This window comes from Lactuca serriola, chromosome 7 (assembly GCF_051521515.1).
Source record: "Lactuca serriola cultivar US96UC23 chromosome 7, Lser_US96UC23_V15, whole genome shotgun sequence".
Classification (NCBI taxonomy): Eukaryota; Viridiplantae; Streptophyta; class Magnoliopsida; order Asterales; family Asteraceae; genus Lactuca; species Lactuca serriola.
The window spans coordinates 157,390,703-157,406,996 of NC_136414.1; the positions used below are offsets into that span (position 1 = coordinate 157,390,703).

The following is a 16,294-nucleotide window of genomic DNA, read 5'->3' on the forward strand; positions in this document are numbered from 1 at the left end:
TTTTTTTTATCCACCTCTTGCACCTTTTTTTTTTGCTAAAAAGAAAGTCTTTTAGTCTAAAATTTCTTTTAACTTTGATTCTATCCAAATAAAATGACTAACTTTTCTTTTTAATATCCTTTTTACAATTTTCTTTTATTACGATTTAGTTTTAGCAAAATTAAAGAAATGGCTTATGGTTCCAGCAAAGTCATGTTTACGAAATTTTAAGATAATGGTATGTTAATTATGTGTTAAAAAACATTTCTACCCACCCCACCGCATGCACTTTTTTTTTCTTCTTATGTGACCCTTTTGCTAACACCATATTTTCTTCCTCCTAAGTCCTTTCCCACCTCCCACAACTCAGAAATGGTTTGATTTCTTTTTTGAATTAGCTCAATTCGTATATTTTCAATTTTTAAAATATAAACGTAAAACAATGTCTCTTCTTGTTTGCAAAGTTATATATGTATATATATAACCAGAAAAGTACAAAATAAAAAATAAAATAAACCGGTTCAATTCTGATAAAAACTTCAGTCAAATTCTCAAAAAAGCTACAAAATCATATATTTAGAAAAAAGTTCATCTATGCAACAATCTTGAACTGCAAAAATGGAATATGCTAAGAGTAATATACAATAGCATGAGGTTATAGACAGAAAGTCTCAACAAAAAGTCAAGGTAACGAAAGTTACAATACCGAAAGTCAAAACCAGAAGCCTCCACCCTCGACCGTTCTACCAAATTCTCGAAACCCTAAAGCTTCATTAGTGTAATAAGCCGCAAGACATGAGATTGAAGAATCGTCTCTAGGAGACACTAACAAAATCTAATAAAAGAATTACACAAATTTTGTTTAAAGAATAAGACTAATGTAAGGGGTTGAGGGGGTGAAAGAAATGCTTTTTGGGTTTGTTTGATGAATTGCAATCTTGAATGCTTCAAAGAACTCCATTATAAACTCAAACCCCACCTCCATTAGTTTCATCCATATTGCCATTTTCCCAGCCATCTCTTTGTTTTTGTTTGTATATATGTTGTATAAAACATGCATGTGTATATATAGTGTGTGTATAAATGAAGAAAGTGAAAGGAACGAAGTAGGTTTTATATGCCTATTGGAACCTTGAAGGGGCATACAAAATAAACTAATAACTCAATTATTGATATTGAATATGTGGTGCAGAATATGCATGGAATATGTACGGGAAAACAAAATTGACCCTAGCTAACACTTTATCAATATATTATGCATGCATTATCCTCTCATAATTTTATTAAAAACATATATTTCAAAACCACTAGACATTACACGTAGACGAATGCGTAAAAGTACCATTATTTATTGTTATGGGAAAGCAACAATGCATCCATAGGTATTAGTTTATTTCACACATTAATATAAAATGAAACGAGAATCAAACAAAATATAATCTGATATGAACGTTAATACATATAAAAACTTCACCCATGCATATATACGATCTGGTTTGGCTTAATCAAACGATTCTACCTTTTTAGACTAGCTAGGACCGAGTCACCGAGTCATATCCGCGATTTATACATAATCCATGAGGGGTCGATCAACCCTACCAATTCTGGTTATTATAAATAATAAAAGGTCACGTATAGGTAAGAAAAACATGTTTAACTGGAGTTGTAAGTACACATGTGGTAGTTAATTAAGTAGACATGTGGTAGTTAATTAAGATTAAAAAAAACGATTTTAAGCCACTAGGACAAATTTTGAAGAAAGATGTATAAAGGATCTTAGTATCCTGATTAGAAACATAAGATCATGCTATCTATCTCTTTAAATTAGTCTGTATCCTATAGTTAAGTCTCCAATATTTATAAATCTTTGGAAATTTGTTACTTTTGCTCAAAAATTACATGCAGTGATTCACCCATTTAACTCGATTAATCAGAATCAAAAACTGTTTGTCGCAGAAAACCTCCTAAAGATTTACGACTTCATTTATTCATCTCGAATTTAAAAGAATATATATCATAGACACAAGTTAGTACCTTCTGGTATTTGTGATTTTTGAATACTGGTGTGCTCAAATAATGGCATTTGTTTATTAAAATGGCAATGAGCCTACAATGGAATATTCTTTAGTAAAGTGGCTACTCTTGCACTTTCAACTTGCACTTTCAACTGTAGCGTACATTGTTTTATCATGTTTAAAGTAATTATTAGTGTTGATTGAAAATGACAAATAATTTATTTTAAGTTGTAAAAGTTATGCATAAAGCAAGTTGGTTGATGTTTATCTAGATTTGGAGATAAATATAAAGAAAAAATCTTTTAAGTTTGATCTAATGCCATTATATATATATATATATATATATATATATATATATATATATATATATATATATATATATATATATATATATATATATATAATTCTCAACCACTATTTATTATTTTCGCAAAAGTCTTTATCGTACCGGCGGAAATAAGAAAAAAATATGTGTTTTCCAACGAAACATGTTTTTTTAAATTATGTTAAACATTATCTTAATATATATTAATATATAAAAACATAGTTTTTTTTTCGTTTTTTAAATTTTTAAGGAACTATTTTTATCGAAAAATGATTTTAAATATATAAAAATTCATAATTTTTTATTCTCCATAAATAGACATCCATATTGATATAGTTTTAAGATAAACTAAAATTTTTATTTTTTTATAGTTTTAGCTATCGTTATTTATAAATAAATAAAAATGCATCAGATTTTTACTACAATACATTCGTTATTCACTTATGAATAAAAAGTATGATTAATTTTTTTTACAGTTTAAATATCATTCATATATGAATATAACATATAATAAATTCTTTATAGTTTACATCAACACTCGTCACATGTTATATTAACATATTAATAAGTAGTTCAAATTTTCAAAACACTACGTCTTTTATTAACATACTGCTTATTCATATATAAATAACAAATAAATTGTAACAAAAATCTTATAAATGTTTTATTTATATATAAATATAACATATGACGACTACTAATGCACGTTTTATTCATATATAAATATAATATGTGACGAAAGATGATGTAAAAATATATTTTACGTAAGAAAACTTTATTACGTGTTATATTCATATATGAACGATACTTAAATTGTAGAAAAATTAAACATACATTTTATTCATAAGTGAATAACGAATGTAGTGTAATAAAAATTTAATGTATTTTTATTCACTTATGAATAACGATAGTTGAAACTCTAAAAAAATTATTTTATTTTAAAACTATATCAATATAGATGTCTATTACAGAGAATAAAAAATTATAAATTTTGATATATATAAAATTATTTTTCGATAAAAATAGCTTTCGAAAAATAAAAAAAAATAAAAAAATATGTTTTTTTGTATATTAAAATAATGATCAACATAGTTTAAGGAAATATGTGTATTCGTTATCCATTTCCTACGGTATACCTAAGTGTTTTGCGGCAAAATAAATGTATGGCTAAGAATGATTCTCTCATTCTCAACTTACATATATATATATATATATATATATATATATATATATATATATATATATATATATATATATATATATATATAGGGAAAAGTGAATATACCCTTAAGGGTATATAAGCTTAGGTACCCAAACTCATAATAATACGTCGTTTTGTTTGATATATTCATTATAATATTGTTAAACTTCAATCCTTAACTTGATTTATATTCAATATTTTTAAATTTTCACTACTATCTTCCTCTTACACCACATCTTTTTGTCGAACACTTAATAGGCTATATATATTATTGTTGAAAATGACAATTATGTAAGAGGAAGATAAATATGAAATTTATAAAAATCTTTGAAGTAATTCAAGTTAGAAGTTGAATTATAGGAACATTAGACAATTACAATGTCTATATATGATACAAAACGATGTAGTATAGTGAGTTTGGGTACCTAAGCTTATATACCCTTAAGGGTATATTCACTTTTCCCATATATATATATATATATATATATATATATATATATATATATATATATATATATATATATATATAGGTTCAGGTTCATTTGAAACCATTCTAATTTTGTGAGACCGTGAGACCAAATCTAAAAATAATTTTAAAATGCAAAATAAATGGAACGATCCAAAAATTCTTTTTTTAAATATTATTTTCGGAACTTGAATTAACTAAAAAAAATAAAATAAAAATTCCATTATTTTTTGAAAAATACGTGAAATATTCTAATAGAATATTACACTGACATATTTTAAAAAATAATTTTAAAATGCAAAATAAATGGAAAAATCTAAAAATTCTTTTTGTAAATATTATTTTCGGAACTTGAATTAACTAAAAAAAATAAAAAAAAAATTCCATTTTTTATGAAAAATACGTGAAATATTCTAATAGAATATTACACTGTACATATTCTAAAAAATAATTTTAAAATGCAAAATAAATGGAAAAATCCAAAAATTCTTTTTTTAAATATTATTTTCGGAACTTGAATTAACTAAAAAATATAAAAAAATAAAAAAAATAAAAAAATGCGTCTCACAGTCTCACAAAATAAGGTCGTCTCACATGAACCTAACCCTATATATATATATATATATATATATATATATATATATATATATATAATTTTTACTATGTCTCTTAAAATGATTGTAAGTTTTTAAAGACAAAAAAGTTAGATACAAAATTTATCTTTTTGCTTAACTTTTATTTAGTTATCAATTTTTAAAAAGCTATAAAATGAATATTAATTTAAATTTTTTTTGATAAATTTTATCATTTCAATAGCCCACATCAATCCGTCTCAAGACACACATAGAATATCTGCACAACACTAAAATCACTAAGACTCCCAAGGGGCGGAATGAGTATTAACTTTAAGAAAGCTAATGTTTTGGTTTAAATACAGATATGAGATGTTGAAAATGTTATTTGTCTTTATTACAATCTCATATTTATTTTAAGAAAGTTGTGAAGGGTGTATTGTGTAAGTATGTATTCTATAAGGGTTAAGTGTATGCAGATTGTTGAAATCTCGCGGGTTGAATCTGGATCAAGTCTGGGTCGGATTATATTCGTGGGTTTTATCCAAGATATAAATAGAAGAAGAGAATGTTCTGGACTTCATTAGTTGATAAGGAAAAAGATCAGATCAAGGGTTTCTCTCATTTCGTATCTTGTTCTTATCTCTCAAGAGTTCTGAGTGATTAGCTGGTGTAATCAGTTCTCTTTTATTTTTGTTGATTAGAAGTAGATTAGATTGAGTGACGATCGGAGTGATTTTGTAGTGAGTTTTGATTTGTAAGTAAATTGAAAACCACCTGTTTCTTGATCCTAAAATGATATGAGAAATGGTGATGTTGGGAAATTTGTCTTGTGAGTTTTTTAACATGGTATCAGAGCTTAAGGCTCGTCTTCGTTGATCCTGACGGTCGCTTCTTGTTCGACTTTTCGTGCTTCTACTTTTGACGATCTGTGACGATTCGCTTCTTGTTCGTCTTCTCGTGCTTCTACTTTTGACAATCTGTGAAAGGTATACTTCCTTTCTTGTTTTTTTGTGATTGAACGAGTTCAATTTAGGGTTTTCTCTTTATTTCTTTCTTAAATCTAGAATCTATTTGTTGAGATCTTGGCACTGCGAGATTTTTTGGTTTAATCTTTCAGGGATGTTGTGATTCAAGATCTCACTGAGTGTTGCTGTAAAGAAGTTTAAAACTCTCCAACGTAATCGATCAATCTCTATTAATCTGAAATAATCCTCGAGGGGTCAGATTTCATCACTGATAAACCCTTGTAGGAAACGGATTTAGGGAGTCGATACAGTCAATCTTATTTGCCTATTGCACTGTGAGAGTTTCTCGTTCCCTTCTTTCTTTTTCCTAGCTGTAGATCTGGAGTTTTTGATGTTTTAAATACATCTGTTATTTGTTGGTTGCTTCTTGAAGCTATTTTTGTTTTTTTTCACACTGTGTTGATTGTCTTGGGCCCCGACATACTGTGGTGACCATCTGGACTTTAAGTCAACATTAGTGGTGTTTTTTGTTCTTGGTCTTTTTTTGTTATTTGAATCTTTGATTGTTTTTTGTGATTTACTATGGCTGGTGAAACTTCTGATGGGAGTGGTGTTCCTAAGGAAACTCCTGTAGATTTTGATGATCCATTATATGTCCATCCTTCTGATAATACTCTAACATCCATTATAACTGTTAAACTGACTGGTAATGAGAATTATCGATTGTGGCGTAGTGCTATGTCTAGAGGTCTTAAAGCTAGAAATAAATTGGGCTTTGTGGATGGTACTATTACTCTTGAAAGTACTGAGAAATCTAAAGCCTCTAAATGGGAACGTGTAAATGTTGTTGTCTGTAACTGGATTCTAGGGTTAATTTCTGAGACTATATATGCTAGTCATGTGTATTCAGATAATGCTAAAGATATTTGGGATGAATTGTTTGAAACGTATAATAAATCTGATGGATCTGTAATTTTTAACATCCATCAGCAGATTAACACATTAAAACAAAATGGTTCTTCTCTTTCTGATTATTTTAATAAACTAGATTCTTTGTGGAAGGAGTTTGATGGGTTGACTAGTTTAACTGAATGTGTACAAAACTTAATGATCATTCAAAATTGATGAAGCTAATGCAATTTCTTAGTGGACTTGATGATGTTTATAATCAAGTCAAGAGTCACATTCTTTTGATGGAACCTTTACCCAATGTTAAATCTGCCTTATCTATTCTTTCTAGAGAGGAGTCTCTTCAAAAGAATGGGTCTCTTGGGTCTACTGTTTCTTCTTCAAAACCACAAGTTTCTATGTTTAATAGCAAAATAAATGATTTTAAACGAGGGCAAAATCAAGTTAGGTTTAAAAACCAAGGATTACAATGCAAACATTGCAATCTTAAAGGTCACACGATAGAAAGATGTTATAAACTAATTGGTTATCCAAAGGATTTTAAATTTAAAAATGAAAATAATAATCAAAACAAATTTGTTTCTGTGAATTCTTCTTCTGCTAGTGCTAATAATAGCAAGTCTGTTTCTTCTGAGTCCGGTCTTGGGAGTGATGCTCATTTTCTCACTGGTGAGCAATATTCTAAGTTTTTGCGTCTTATTAGTGAGAATTCTGCTTGTGATGATGTGTCTGCTACTGCAAATATGGCAGGTATGTCTGTGTTTCAATGTTGTAATTCTTTTGTTAGTTCAAATGATTCTCAAAGCTGGATTGTTGATTCAGGAGCTAATCAACATATGATAGCTTCTGAGTCTCAACTTAAAGATGCTATAGATGTGTCTAAACTTAATCTGTCTGTTAAACATTCTAATGGTTCATCAGCTTCTATAAATAAAATAGGGAATCTTCAATTGTCCTCACATCTTACTTTATTTGATGTCTTTGCTGTTCCCGATTTCAATGTTAATCTTTTGTCTGTTCATAAACTTTGTAAAGATAGTGGCTGTGAGATTGTTTTTTCTTAACATACTTGTAAAATCCAGGATTCACTATCAAAGAAGATGGTGAAGAATGGTAGAGAGTCTGGGGGATTATACTATCTTGATTGTTTTCCCTCAGGTATTTCAATAAATAATGTGTCTAAATGTTATGTTTCTAAACTAACATGGCATAGTAGACTTGGTCATCCAGCAGACCAAGCTTTAATATCTTTAAAAGGTGTTCTAAAACTTGGAAATGAATCTCTTCCTCCTTGTGATGTTTGTCATAAATCAAAACAAACTAGAGAATCTTTTCCACATAGTCAACATACATCAACCAAGTTAGGTGAACTGGTTCACATAGATGTCTGGGGTCCTTATAGGCTTGCTTCTGTTGAGGGGTTTAAGTATTTCCTGACTATTGTGGATGTTTTTACTAGGGCCACTTGGGTATTTCTTTTAAAATCTAAAATTGAGGTTTTTGATTGTTTTAAATCCTTTGTTAATATTCTTTTAAATCAGTTTAATGTTAGTGTTAAAATAGTACGTTCAGACAATGGTACTGAGTTTGTTAACAATCAAATGAAGTATTTTTGCTTTGAAAAGGGTATAATACATCAAACTTCTTGTGCTTATACTCCACAACAAAATGGAGTTGTGGAGAGAAAGCATAGGCATATCCTTAATGTTGCTCGATCTCTTTTATTTCAATCAGGAGTCCCTATTAAGTATTGGGGAGATGCTATTTTGACTTCTGTTTTTTTAATAAATAGAATGCCTACTTCTGTTTTGAATGGTCAGTCACCTTATGAGCTTGTTTTTCAAAGAACTCCTAGTTTTGATTTTTTAAGGGTGTTTGGTTGTTTATGTTTTGCTGCTAAGCCAAATGTTTCTGATAAATTGTCTGAACTTGCTGAAAAATGTATTCTTTTAGGATATTGTTCTGATAAAAAGGCTTATAAACTTCTTAGTTTGGATACTAATTCTTCTTTTGTATCCAGGGATGTGAAGTTTTATGAATCTGTTTTTCCATACAAGTTGAAATCAACCTCTGTTGATAAAGTTTCAAATAATTTTGGCCCTAGTGATCTCTTTTCCTATGATGAATTTGATAATAATAAATATATAAATGATTATATTAATCTTGATGAGCTGAGAGTAGAGTCTCAGTTGGATGGTGCTGATGCAGCCATTGGTTTGGATGATGTTGATTCTAGTAGTCTTGTCAACCCTGGTGGCGGGGCAATTGTGCCTCCTACTGATACATCTGTTCCCTCTTCTTCAAGTGTATCTGAGGAAAGTAGTCAGTCAGTCTTAACCCCTTCTTTGGATCAGTATATAGGTGTCTCTAGGTCTAGGCGTGAGTCTCATATGCCTGTTAGGTTTTCTGATTATATTGTTGAAGGTAAGTATAAATATGGTGTTGAAAGGTCTGTTAACTATTCTTTTCTTGATTCTGAAACTAAGTGTTTTATTTCTAATCTTGATAAAACTGTTGAACCTAAAAGTCATAATGAAGCTTTTTCTGATCCAAATTGGATTAAAGCAATGAATGATGAAATGGAAGCACTTCATCGTAATAATACATGGGAGATAACTGATTTGCCTAAAAATAGAAAGCCAATTGGATGTAAATGGGTTTATAAGATTAAATATAAGTCAAATGGTGAAATAGATAGATATAAAGCACGTTTAGTTGCTAAAGGTTATAATCAAAGAGAGGGGATTGATTTTGAAGAAACTTTTTCTCCTGTTGCAAAAATTGTAACAGTTCGTATTGTTATTTCTCTTTCTGTTCATTATTCTTGGTCTTTATATCAATTGGATATTAATAATGCTTTTTTATATGGAGATCTTACTGAAGATGTTTATATGTCACTTCCACCTGGTTATTACTCTAGTAATGATACTAGAGTATGTAAGCTTACTAAGTCTTTGTATGGACTGAAGCAGGCTCCTAGGAAATGGAATGAAAAGCTTTGTGCTTCTTTTTTTATATTTGGTTTTAAACAGAGTATAAGTGATTATTCATTGTTCATTAGAAAAGTTGAAGATTCAATAACTGTATTACTAGTGTATGTTGATGATATTATTTTAACTGGAAATAGTGAAGTTGAATTAAAAAGGGTAAAATCTTTCATGAGTAGTCAATTTTTAATCAAAGATCTTGGAACACTTAAGTATTTTTTAGGGATTGAAGTAGTTAAATTTGACAATGGGTTATGTTTAAACCAAAGAAAATATTGTCTTGAATTGTTGCATGAATATGGTATGCTTGGGTGTAAGCCTGTAACCACACCTTTGGAAACAAATTTTGTTATAAATTCTGATAATTATGATGGGAAAAATGAGTTGTTGAAAAATAAAACTGAATTTCAGAAACTAATAGGTAAACTCATCTATCTTACTGTTACTAGACCTGATATTTCATATGCAGTCCAGGTTCTTAGTCAATATATGCATAGTCCCAGAAAGTTACATTTAAATATTGTTTTTAGATTGTTAAGGTATTTGAAAAATAGCCCCGGGAAGGGAATTGCTTTAATCAGATCAAGTGGGTTGGAATTAAAAGGTTTTGTGGATGCAGATTGGGCTACATGTTTAGCCACAAGAAGGTCTGTATCTGGTTATATGGTATATCTTAATAATTGTCTTATGTCTTGGAAAAGTAAGAAGCAGTCTACTGTGTCCAGATCCTCTACTGAATCTGAATACAGGGCTCTTGGCTCTATCACATGTGAGATAATTTGGATTTTAAAAATTTTGTTTGAACTTGAGGTTAAAAATCTTATTCCTGCTTCTGTTTTTTGTGATAATAGTTCTACAATTAAATTGGCTCTTAATCCTGTGTTTCATGAAAGGACAAAACACTTTGAAATAGATCTGCATTTTGTTAGAGAAAAAATTTCTAGTGGTGTTTTAAAACTTGTAAAAATTGGTTCTGATAAACAAAATGCTGATATACTGACAAAATCTTTAAGTGTAAAACAACATGAGTTTTTATCTAATAAAATGGGTCTTATAGATATTTTCAAAAAATAAATATTTCGATTGAGGGGGGATGTTGAAAATGTTATTTGTCTTTATTACAATCTCATATTTATTTTAAGAAAGTTGTGAAGGGTGTATTGTGTAAGTATGTATTCTATAAGGGTTAAGTGTATGCAGATTGTTGAAATCTCGCGGGTTGAATCTGGATCAAGTCTGGGTCGGATTATATTCGTGGGTTTTATCCAAGATATAAATAGAAGAAGAGAATGTTCTGGACTTCATTAGTTGATAAGGAAAAAGACCAGATCAAGGGTTTCTCTCATTTCGTATCTTGTTCTTATCTCTCGAGAGTTCTGAGTGATTAGCTGGTGTAATCAGTTCTCTTTTATTTTTGTTGATTAGAAGTAGATTAGATTGAGTGACGATCGGAGTGATTTTGTAGTGAGTTTTGATTTGTAAGTAAATTGAAAATCACCTGTTTCTTGATCCTAAAATGATATGAGAAATGGTGATGTTGGGAAATTTGTCTTGTGAGTTTTTTAACATGAGACCTACATGTATTTGATGCTATCCATCGGGTTAAAAGAACCTCTAGCTATATATAAACTATTGTTTTGGTTTTGTTGGCCTTTACAGTTATAAGTTGCAAACTGTTTAAAAAAATACGACGTATATAATTTTTATATTTGTAGCAATCAGTATAGTATATTTATATAATAATTGTATTTTTACTATTTGGTATGAAATGATACAATTGTTTGCCATTTGTACTGTAAAGAGTTGAACTAAATCCGGCATACACGATAAAACATAAAACATCAATTGTTCAAAATGATTTGAGTAGAAGATATGAATTATATCTATTTGTAGAAGAAAACCACCAATTTATTTTTAAGTCAATGTGGAACAAAAATGAAGAAAGGCGAATGAATAAAAGTTCAGCCCACATGTGCTGTGATATCAAACATTCCTAGAAGGATAAATGTCTTATAGGTTATAGCCCATAGCTTACACGGCTTTATAAATTGGTTCACCAAGATTTCACTATGTGCCTTATAAATTATAGTGTATATCAGTTTAATCTTGTGCAAGATTGCATCCATTCTATATAGTCTAATCATATATAAGATATATTGTCAATGGGACATCGGCCCTCCTTTTCCAAAGGTTGACTATTTGGTTATATTTTAAGTGGCTAGTGGACATATTTGAACATCTTTAAAACCACCCTCTTGTTCCATGTCATCAATTTGAGGTACGTACCATGTGTGAACTTTGATCCAAAGTGCGTTGTAAATGCCATGGATCATGTATAACTCACTACTACAAATTGAGTCTAATGCAAAATTTTAGATACGGCATTTTCCTAATATTTACAGAAAAGTTATACTTTAGTCCCAAGATTTTTTTTGAACAAAAAAGTCCTAAAAACCGACAAAAAAATGCAGTTTGACCCTTTTTGACTAGTTGAAACTGGTACCAAATTAATTTGTGACTATTTCGTAAACTAAATATTGAGACTTTTCTGTAAACAAAAAGTATTAAGACTTTTCTGTAAACAAAAATATTAGAATTTTTTTACAAACAAAACCCTTATTATTATTATTATTATTATTATTATTATTATTATTATTATTATTATTATAATAATAATAATAATAATAATAATAAGGGTTTTGTTTGTAGAAAAGTCATAATATTTTTTGTTTATAGAAAAGTCCAAATATTTTGGGTTAGTTTACGAAATAGTCCCAAATTAATTTGGTACCAGTTTCAACCGGTCAAAAAGGGTCAAACTGCAAATTTTTGCCGGTTTTCAGGACTTTTTCGTTCAAAAAAAATCTTAGAACTAAAGTGTAACTTTTCCGTAAATATTGAGATTTTTCTGAATTTGTTTTTAAAAAGTTGCAAATTTTGTTGAAAATTACAATTTTTTTAAAAATGGTTACCAATTTTATTAAAAATTGCAACATCTTTGTCTACTTTGGAAAATCTTTCTCTTAGAGATTGAGTCATCTTCACCAATAGAGAGAGCTGAGAGAGCACATTATTTTGAAAGTTTGAACTGGACTCCCCCTCATAAGTAGAAGTTGTCTAAAGAGGTGTTAGCATTGGAGGAACAGTTGCAGCTTAAGGAGAAGGAGACACTGATCTTGGAGAACTCGCATCTTGAATGAATGGATCAGTGGATTCCATTTGAGATAGAGTTGATCCTCATTGTACCAAATCTTCTGCAGAAGGAGTTTTGGATGATGTTGAGGATGAGAAGAAGCGAATATGATGGTTCAATCTTGGCGGAGAATTAGTCATTCCTTGAATTGAGGCTTCTCCTTTATTAGCAGCAAATTCATCTTCTTCATCATCAACGCCTTCTTCATCGTCTTCATTATTAGTGTCTTTATCTTCCTCATAATCTTCTTCATCATTATCCTCATCATTGTCTTCTTCAAAGTCAGAGGTGTCAACAACATAGGGATATGCAACCCAATGTTCCATATTCTGAGTAAGATGCATATCTCCATCGGATGAACCAACATTGATGATCTTTGAAGACAGGGCTGGAATTGGAATGACGAATCCATGATTGAAATTATAACCCTCTTCATTACGAGCCAAAATAAGTCCAAGACAACATGGATAAGGAACATATGTTGAATTCTTGTTTCCAGTGACACATTTAATTATTTGATCGAAGAAGAGTTGAGCAAAATCTAATCTTTTGTTGCAAGTCATGACATACAAGTTTTTTTTTTGCTCAAATAGGTTTAACTGATCCAAGCTTCCAGTCTTATATCCAAGACATTTTCCCATCACCCTTGATAAGTACTTCTATCATGCACAATAGCATTGACGAATGGTGTATTTGTTTGGGTCACGAGAGGTGCCCTGAAGAGGGATATATCCCAATTTTGAACAAATAAACTTGCATTTTTCTTCAAAAGGGGTTTCATAATATTTATCTAATTTGGGAAGACGAAGAGTAGTTCGAAAAGATTTTGCATTGATACTAACCGTAGATTGACCATCTCCAATGGTTCCGATAATGGTTTGAACATTATAATCAACATAACAGGAATAATAGAACTCGCATACTTGCTTAGGGTAGAATGGCTTTGGGAAGTTGTAGAAAGCATATCGAAGAGGGCAGCTTGAGGCACACATCTTAAATTAGTGTCATGATGTGGCACTACGTTGGCCATGATGTGGCAACCATTTTATGCAAAACCCTAATTCTCGAGCCTTAAACCCTATTTAAAGGAAGTGATGGATAAGGTTTCCTCCACCCTCAGCCTCCATCACCTCTAAATGAACCTTTGGCCAACCTCTTGTTCTTTTGAAGCTTTTATGCTCATTTTTCAAGCTTTTAGTGGTTTTAAAGGAAGAAGAAGCAGAGTTGGTGCCTTGGTTCAACAAGCAAACCTTTTCCTTCACTTGTGTGCATCTTCTAGACTCTTTGTAAGTCCTCAAGCTTCCATCTTTTGATGTCTTCCTCTTTAGATTTAGGCTTTATGTCATGTTCTGGTCCCTTTGATGTTGTTTTTATTATTTAAAGAGATAAAGTTTGCAACTTTATCTCTCCGAGTCCCTTGAGCATCATATCTTGTAGATCTAGAAATTGGTGGTGGTTAGAAGAGTTTGCATGAATTTTAGATCATATTTCATCTTATGACCTAGATTTAGGAAAGGAAATGCATGGTGCATGCATATCCATAAAGTTTGCATTTTTAGGGATCATTAGGATCCCTAAAACCCTTCTGGAAGTTTTGGACCGGAGACTTTAAGGATTAAGTGCTTAATAGGCGACTTCATGCCTTAAAGTGGCCATTAAGGACCTAGGTTTTGAAATCTTGGCTTATTGGGATGTATTAAATGGATAAAGTTGGAAACTTTATCCATCAATACCTTGAGAATACTCATATATAAGCTTTGGAGCTCTTAAGGATGAAGGAAAATGACTTAATTCAGTAAGTTGTTCCGACCCAGTTCCTACGACATGGCCTTGCACCCGCTACAACATAACGACTAGGGATTAGCCGATTGTTTTTTCATTTTGCGACCACGACATGGCCAAAGGGAGGCCACGACGTGGAGGCTTGTTGATGATGATTTTTGACCTTTGACTTTGACTGTTGACTTTTGACATAGTTTAACTTTTGGTTAAATTACTAGTTCTAGAGTATAGACTAAGTTTGGACCTTGTTTAACTTGATAGGTGTGTGGTAGGACCATCTACGTGGCATTGAGTAAAGTTTTAGCTGACTTTGTGAGACAAGTGAGTCTTCTCACTATATTGAGTAGGATGCTAGTTGTCTTTGTGACTTGCATTTGTATGCTGGGCTGGGCCTATTTGTATGTTGGGTTGGGCCCATTTGAATGTTGGGATGGGCTCGTTGATATGATGGGGTAGGCCCAATGATATGTTGGGATAGGCTTACTGCTATGCTGGACTGGGCCCGTTGTATGATGGGTTAGACCCGTTGTATATTGGGCTAGGCCCGTTGTATGGTATGTGGTAGGGATGCGCATATGGACCGGGGAACCGGCCGGAACCGGTACCGGCACCGGAACCGGAACCCGATAGAACCAGTCGGGCCGGGATCGGGACGTTATTTTTGTGGATTTTTAGAACCGGGAATCGGTAGGAACCGGAACCGATATAACCGGAACTGGTAGAACCGGCAAAAACCGGAACCGTATGATGCTATTTTTCAAGGACCGGTTCCAACATTTGAAGACACAACAAGAACTGGTAGGAACCGGGAACCGGTGGAACCGGAATCGGTAGAACCGCCGGGCCGGTTCGGTTCTTGATTTTGGCCGAAGCCGGTTCCCGGTTCCGGTCGGTTCGGTCCTTTTGCTCATCCCTAGTATGTGGTGTTCTGGGGGAAATCACTAAGCTTTATGCTTTAAACATTTTTAGGTATTTTCAGTTCCAAAGGGAAGAGCCCGACTTGACTGCACAACATCCTCTTATGATTTTCCGTATCGATAATTGTTATCTTACACTGATGATTGTGATACATTTTTACTATGATTGGTTTTGAGACACTTGATGTATGGTTTTGTTGGCTTTTCAATGAAAAAAATTTATCAGTATTTTTGGGATGTTACAGTTTTCTTAAATATGATGTTTTGCAATACTATTTTGATTTCTTTTTGTTTTCTAGCCATGATTATGGGCTAATACCCTTTACTTCTACATAGATATAGATGAACCCCTAAATTTATGGTTTGATTTTTAGTTTGGATTTATTAAGTTGATTATGTATTATGTTTGTTTGATCGTAAATCCTTATGTGTTAAAGTTCTGATTTTTGTCACCTATGATTGAGTTTTATATAGTCTAGATGACCAATCTAATTATATTAACTTGAATCATAACTGCTTGGCCATTAAATTGTTATGACTAATGATAGACCAAATCCTAGGATTATGTAATATAATTATGAAGTATAATGTGTAAGATTGCATTAGATGACCATTATATGCATAAATTAATTATGACGACCATTGAGAAAATCTTTCATAATACGAACTTAAAAAAGATTATTTACATCAATTATATTTTTCACGATCAGGTACACTGTTTAGTGTGTAACAATCCAGTTGTTATAAACCATTTTATAAATTTAAAACTTGTTGATAAATCACACACCAAGTTTTTAGCAACATTGTCGGGAATTGATTAATTTTGTTTTATTTATTTAGTAATTAGTTATTTGATCCTTATTGTGAGTTTTCTTGTAGAAAGTTAATTTTTTTGTTTACTCGATGAACATGTCGCACATACACCTTTGCTACGTGAAGTATTTGTTGGGCAATCAGGTTGTTTTTAATTTGTTTATTTG

The 16,294-nt window shown here is 31.1% G+C and overlaps 1 protein-coding gene across 1 annotated transcript; it reads left to right on the forward strand.

The window, feature by feature from the left end:
* Positions 1-6,108: 6,108 nt before the first annotated feature.
* On the forward strand, positions 6,109-6,651 carry LOC145064483 (uncharacterized). The gene has a single exon (XM_079011926.1). The coding sequence runs from the start codon at positions 6,109-6,111 to the stop codon at positions 6,649-6,651; it is 543 nt and encodes a 180-aa protein (XP_078868052.1).
* The last annotated feature ends 9,643 nt before the right edge of the window (positions 6,652-16,294 follow it).

Excerpts from the sequence above, each read along its gene's own strand:
- LOC145064483 (XM_079011926.1), top strand. The coding sequence starts at position 6,109 with ATGGCTGGTGAAACTTCTGATGGGAGTGGTGTTCCTAAGGAAACTCCT.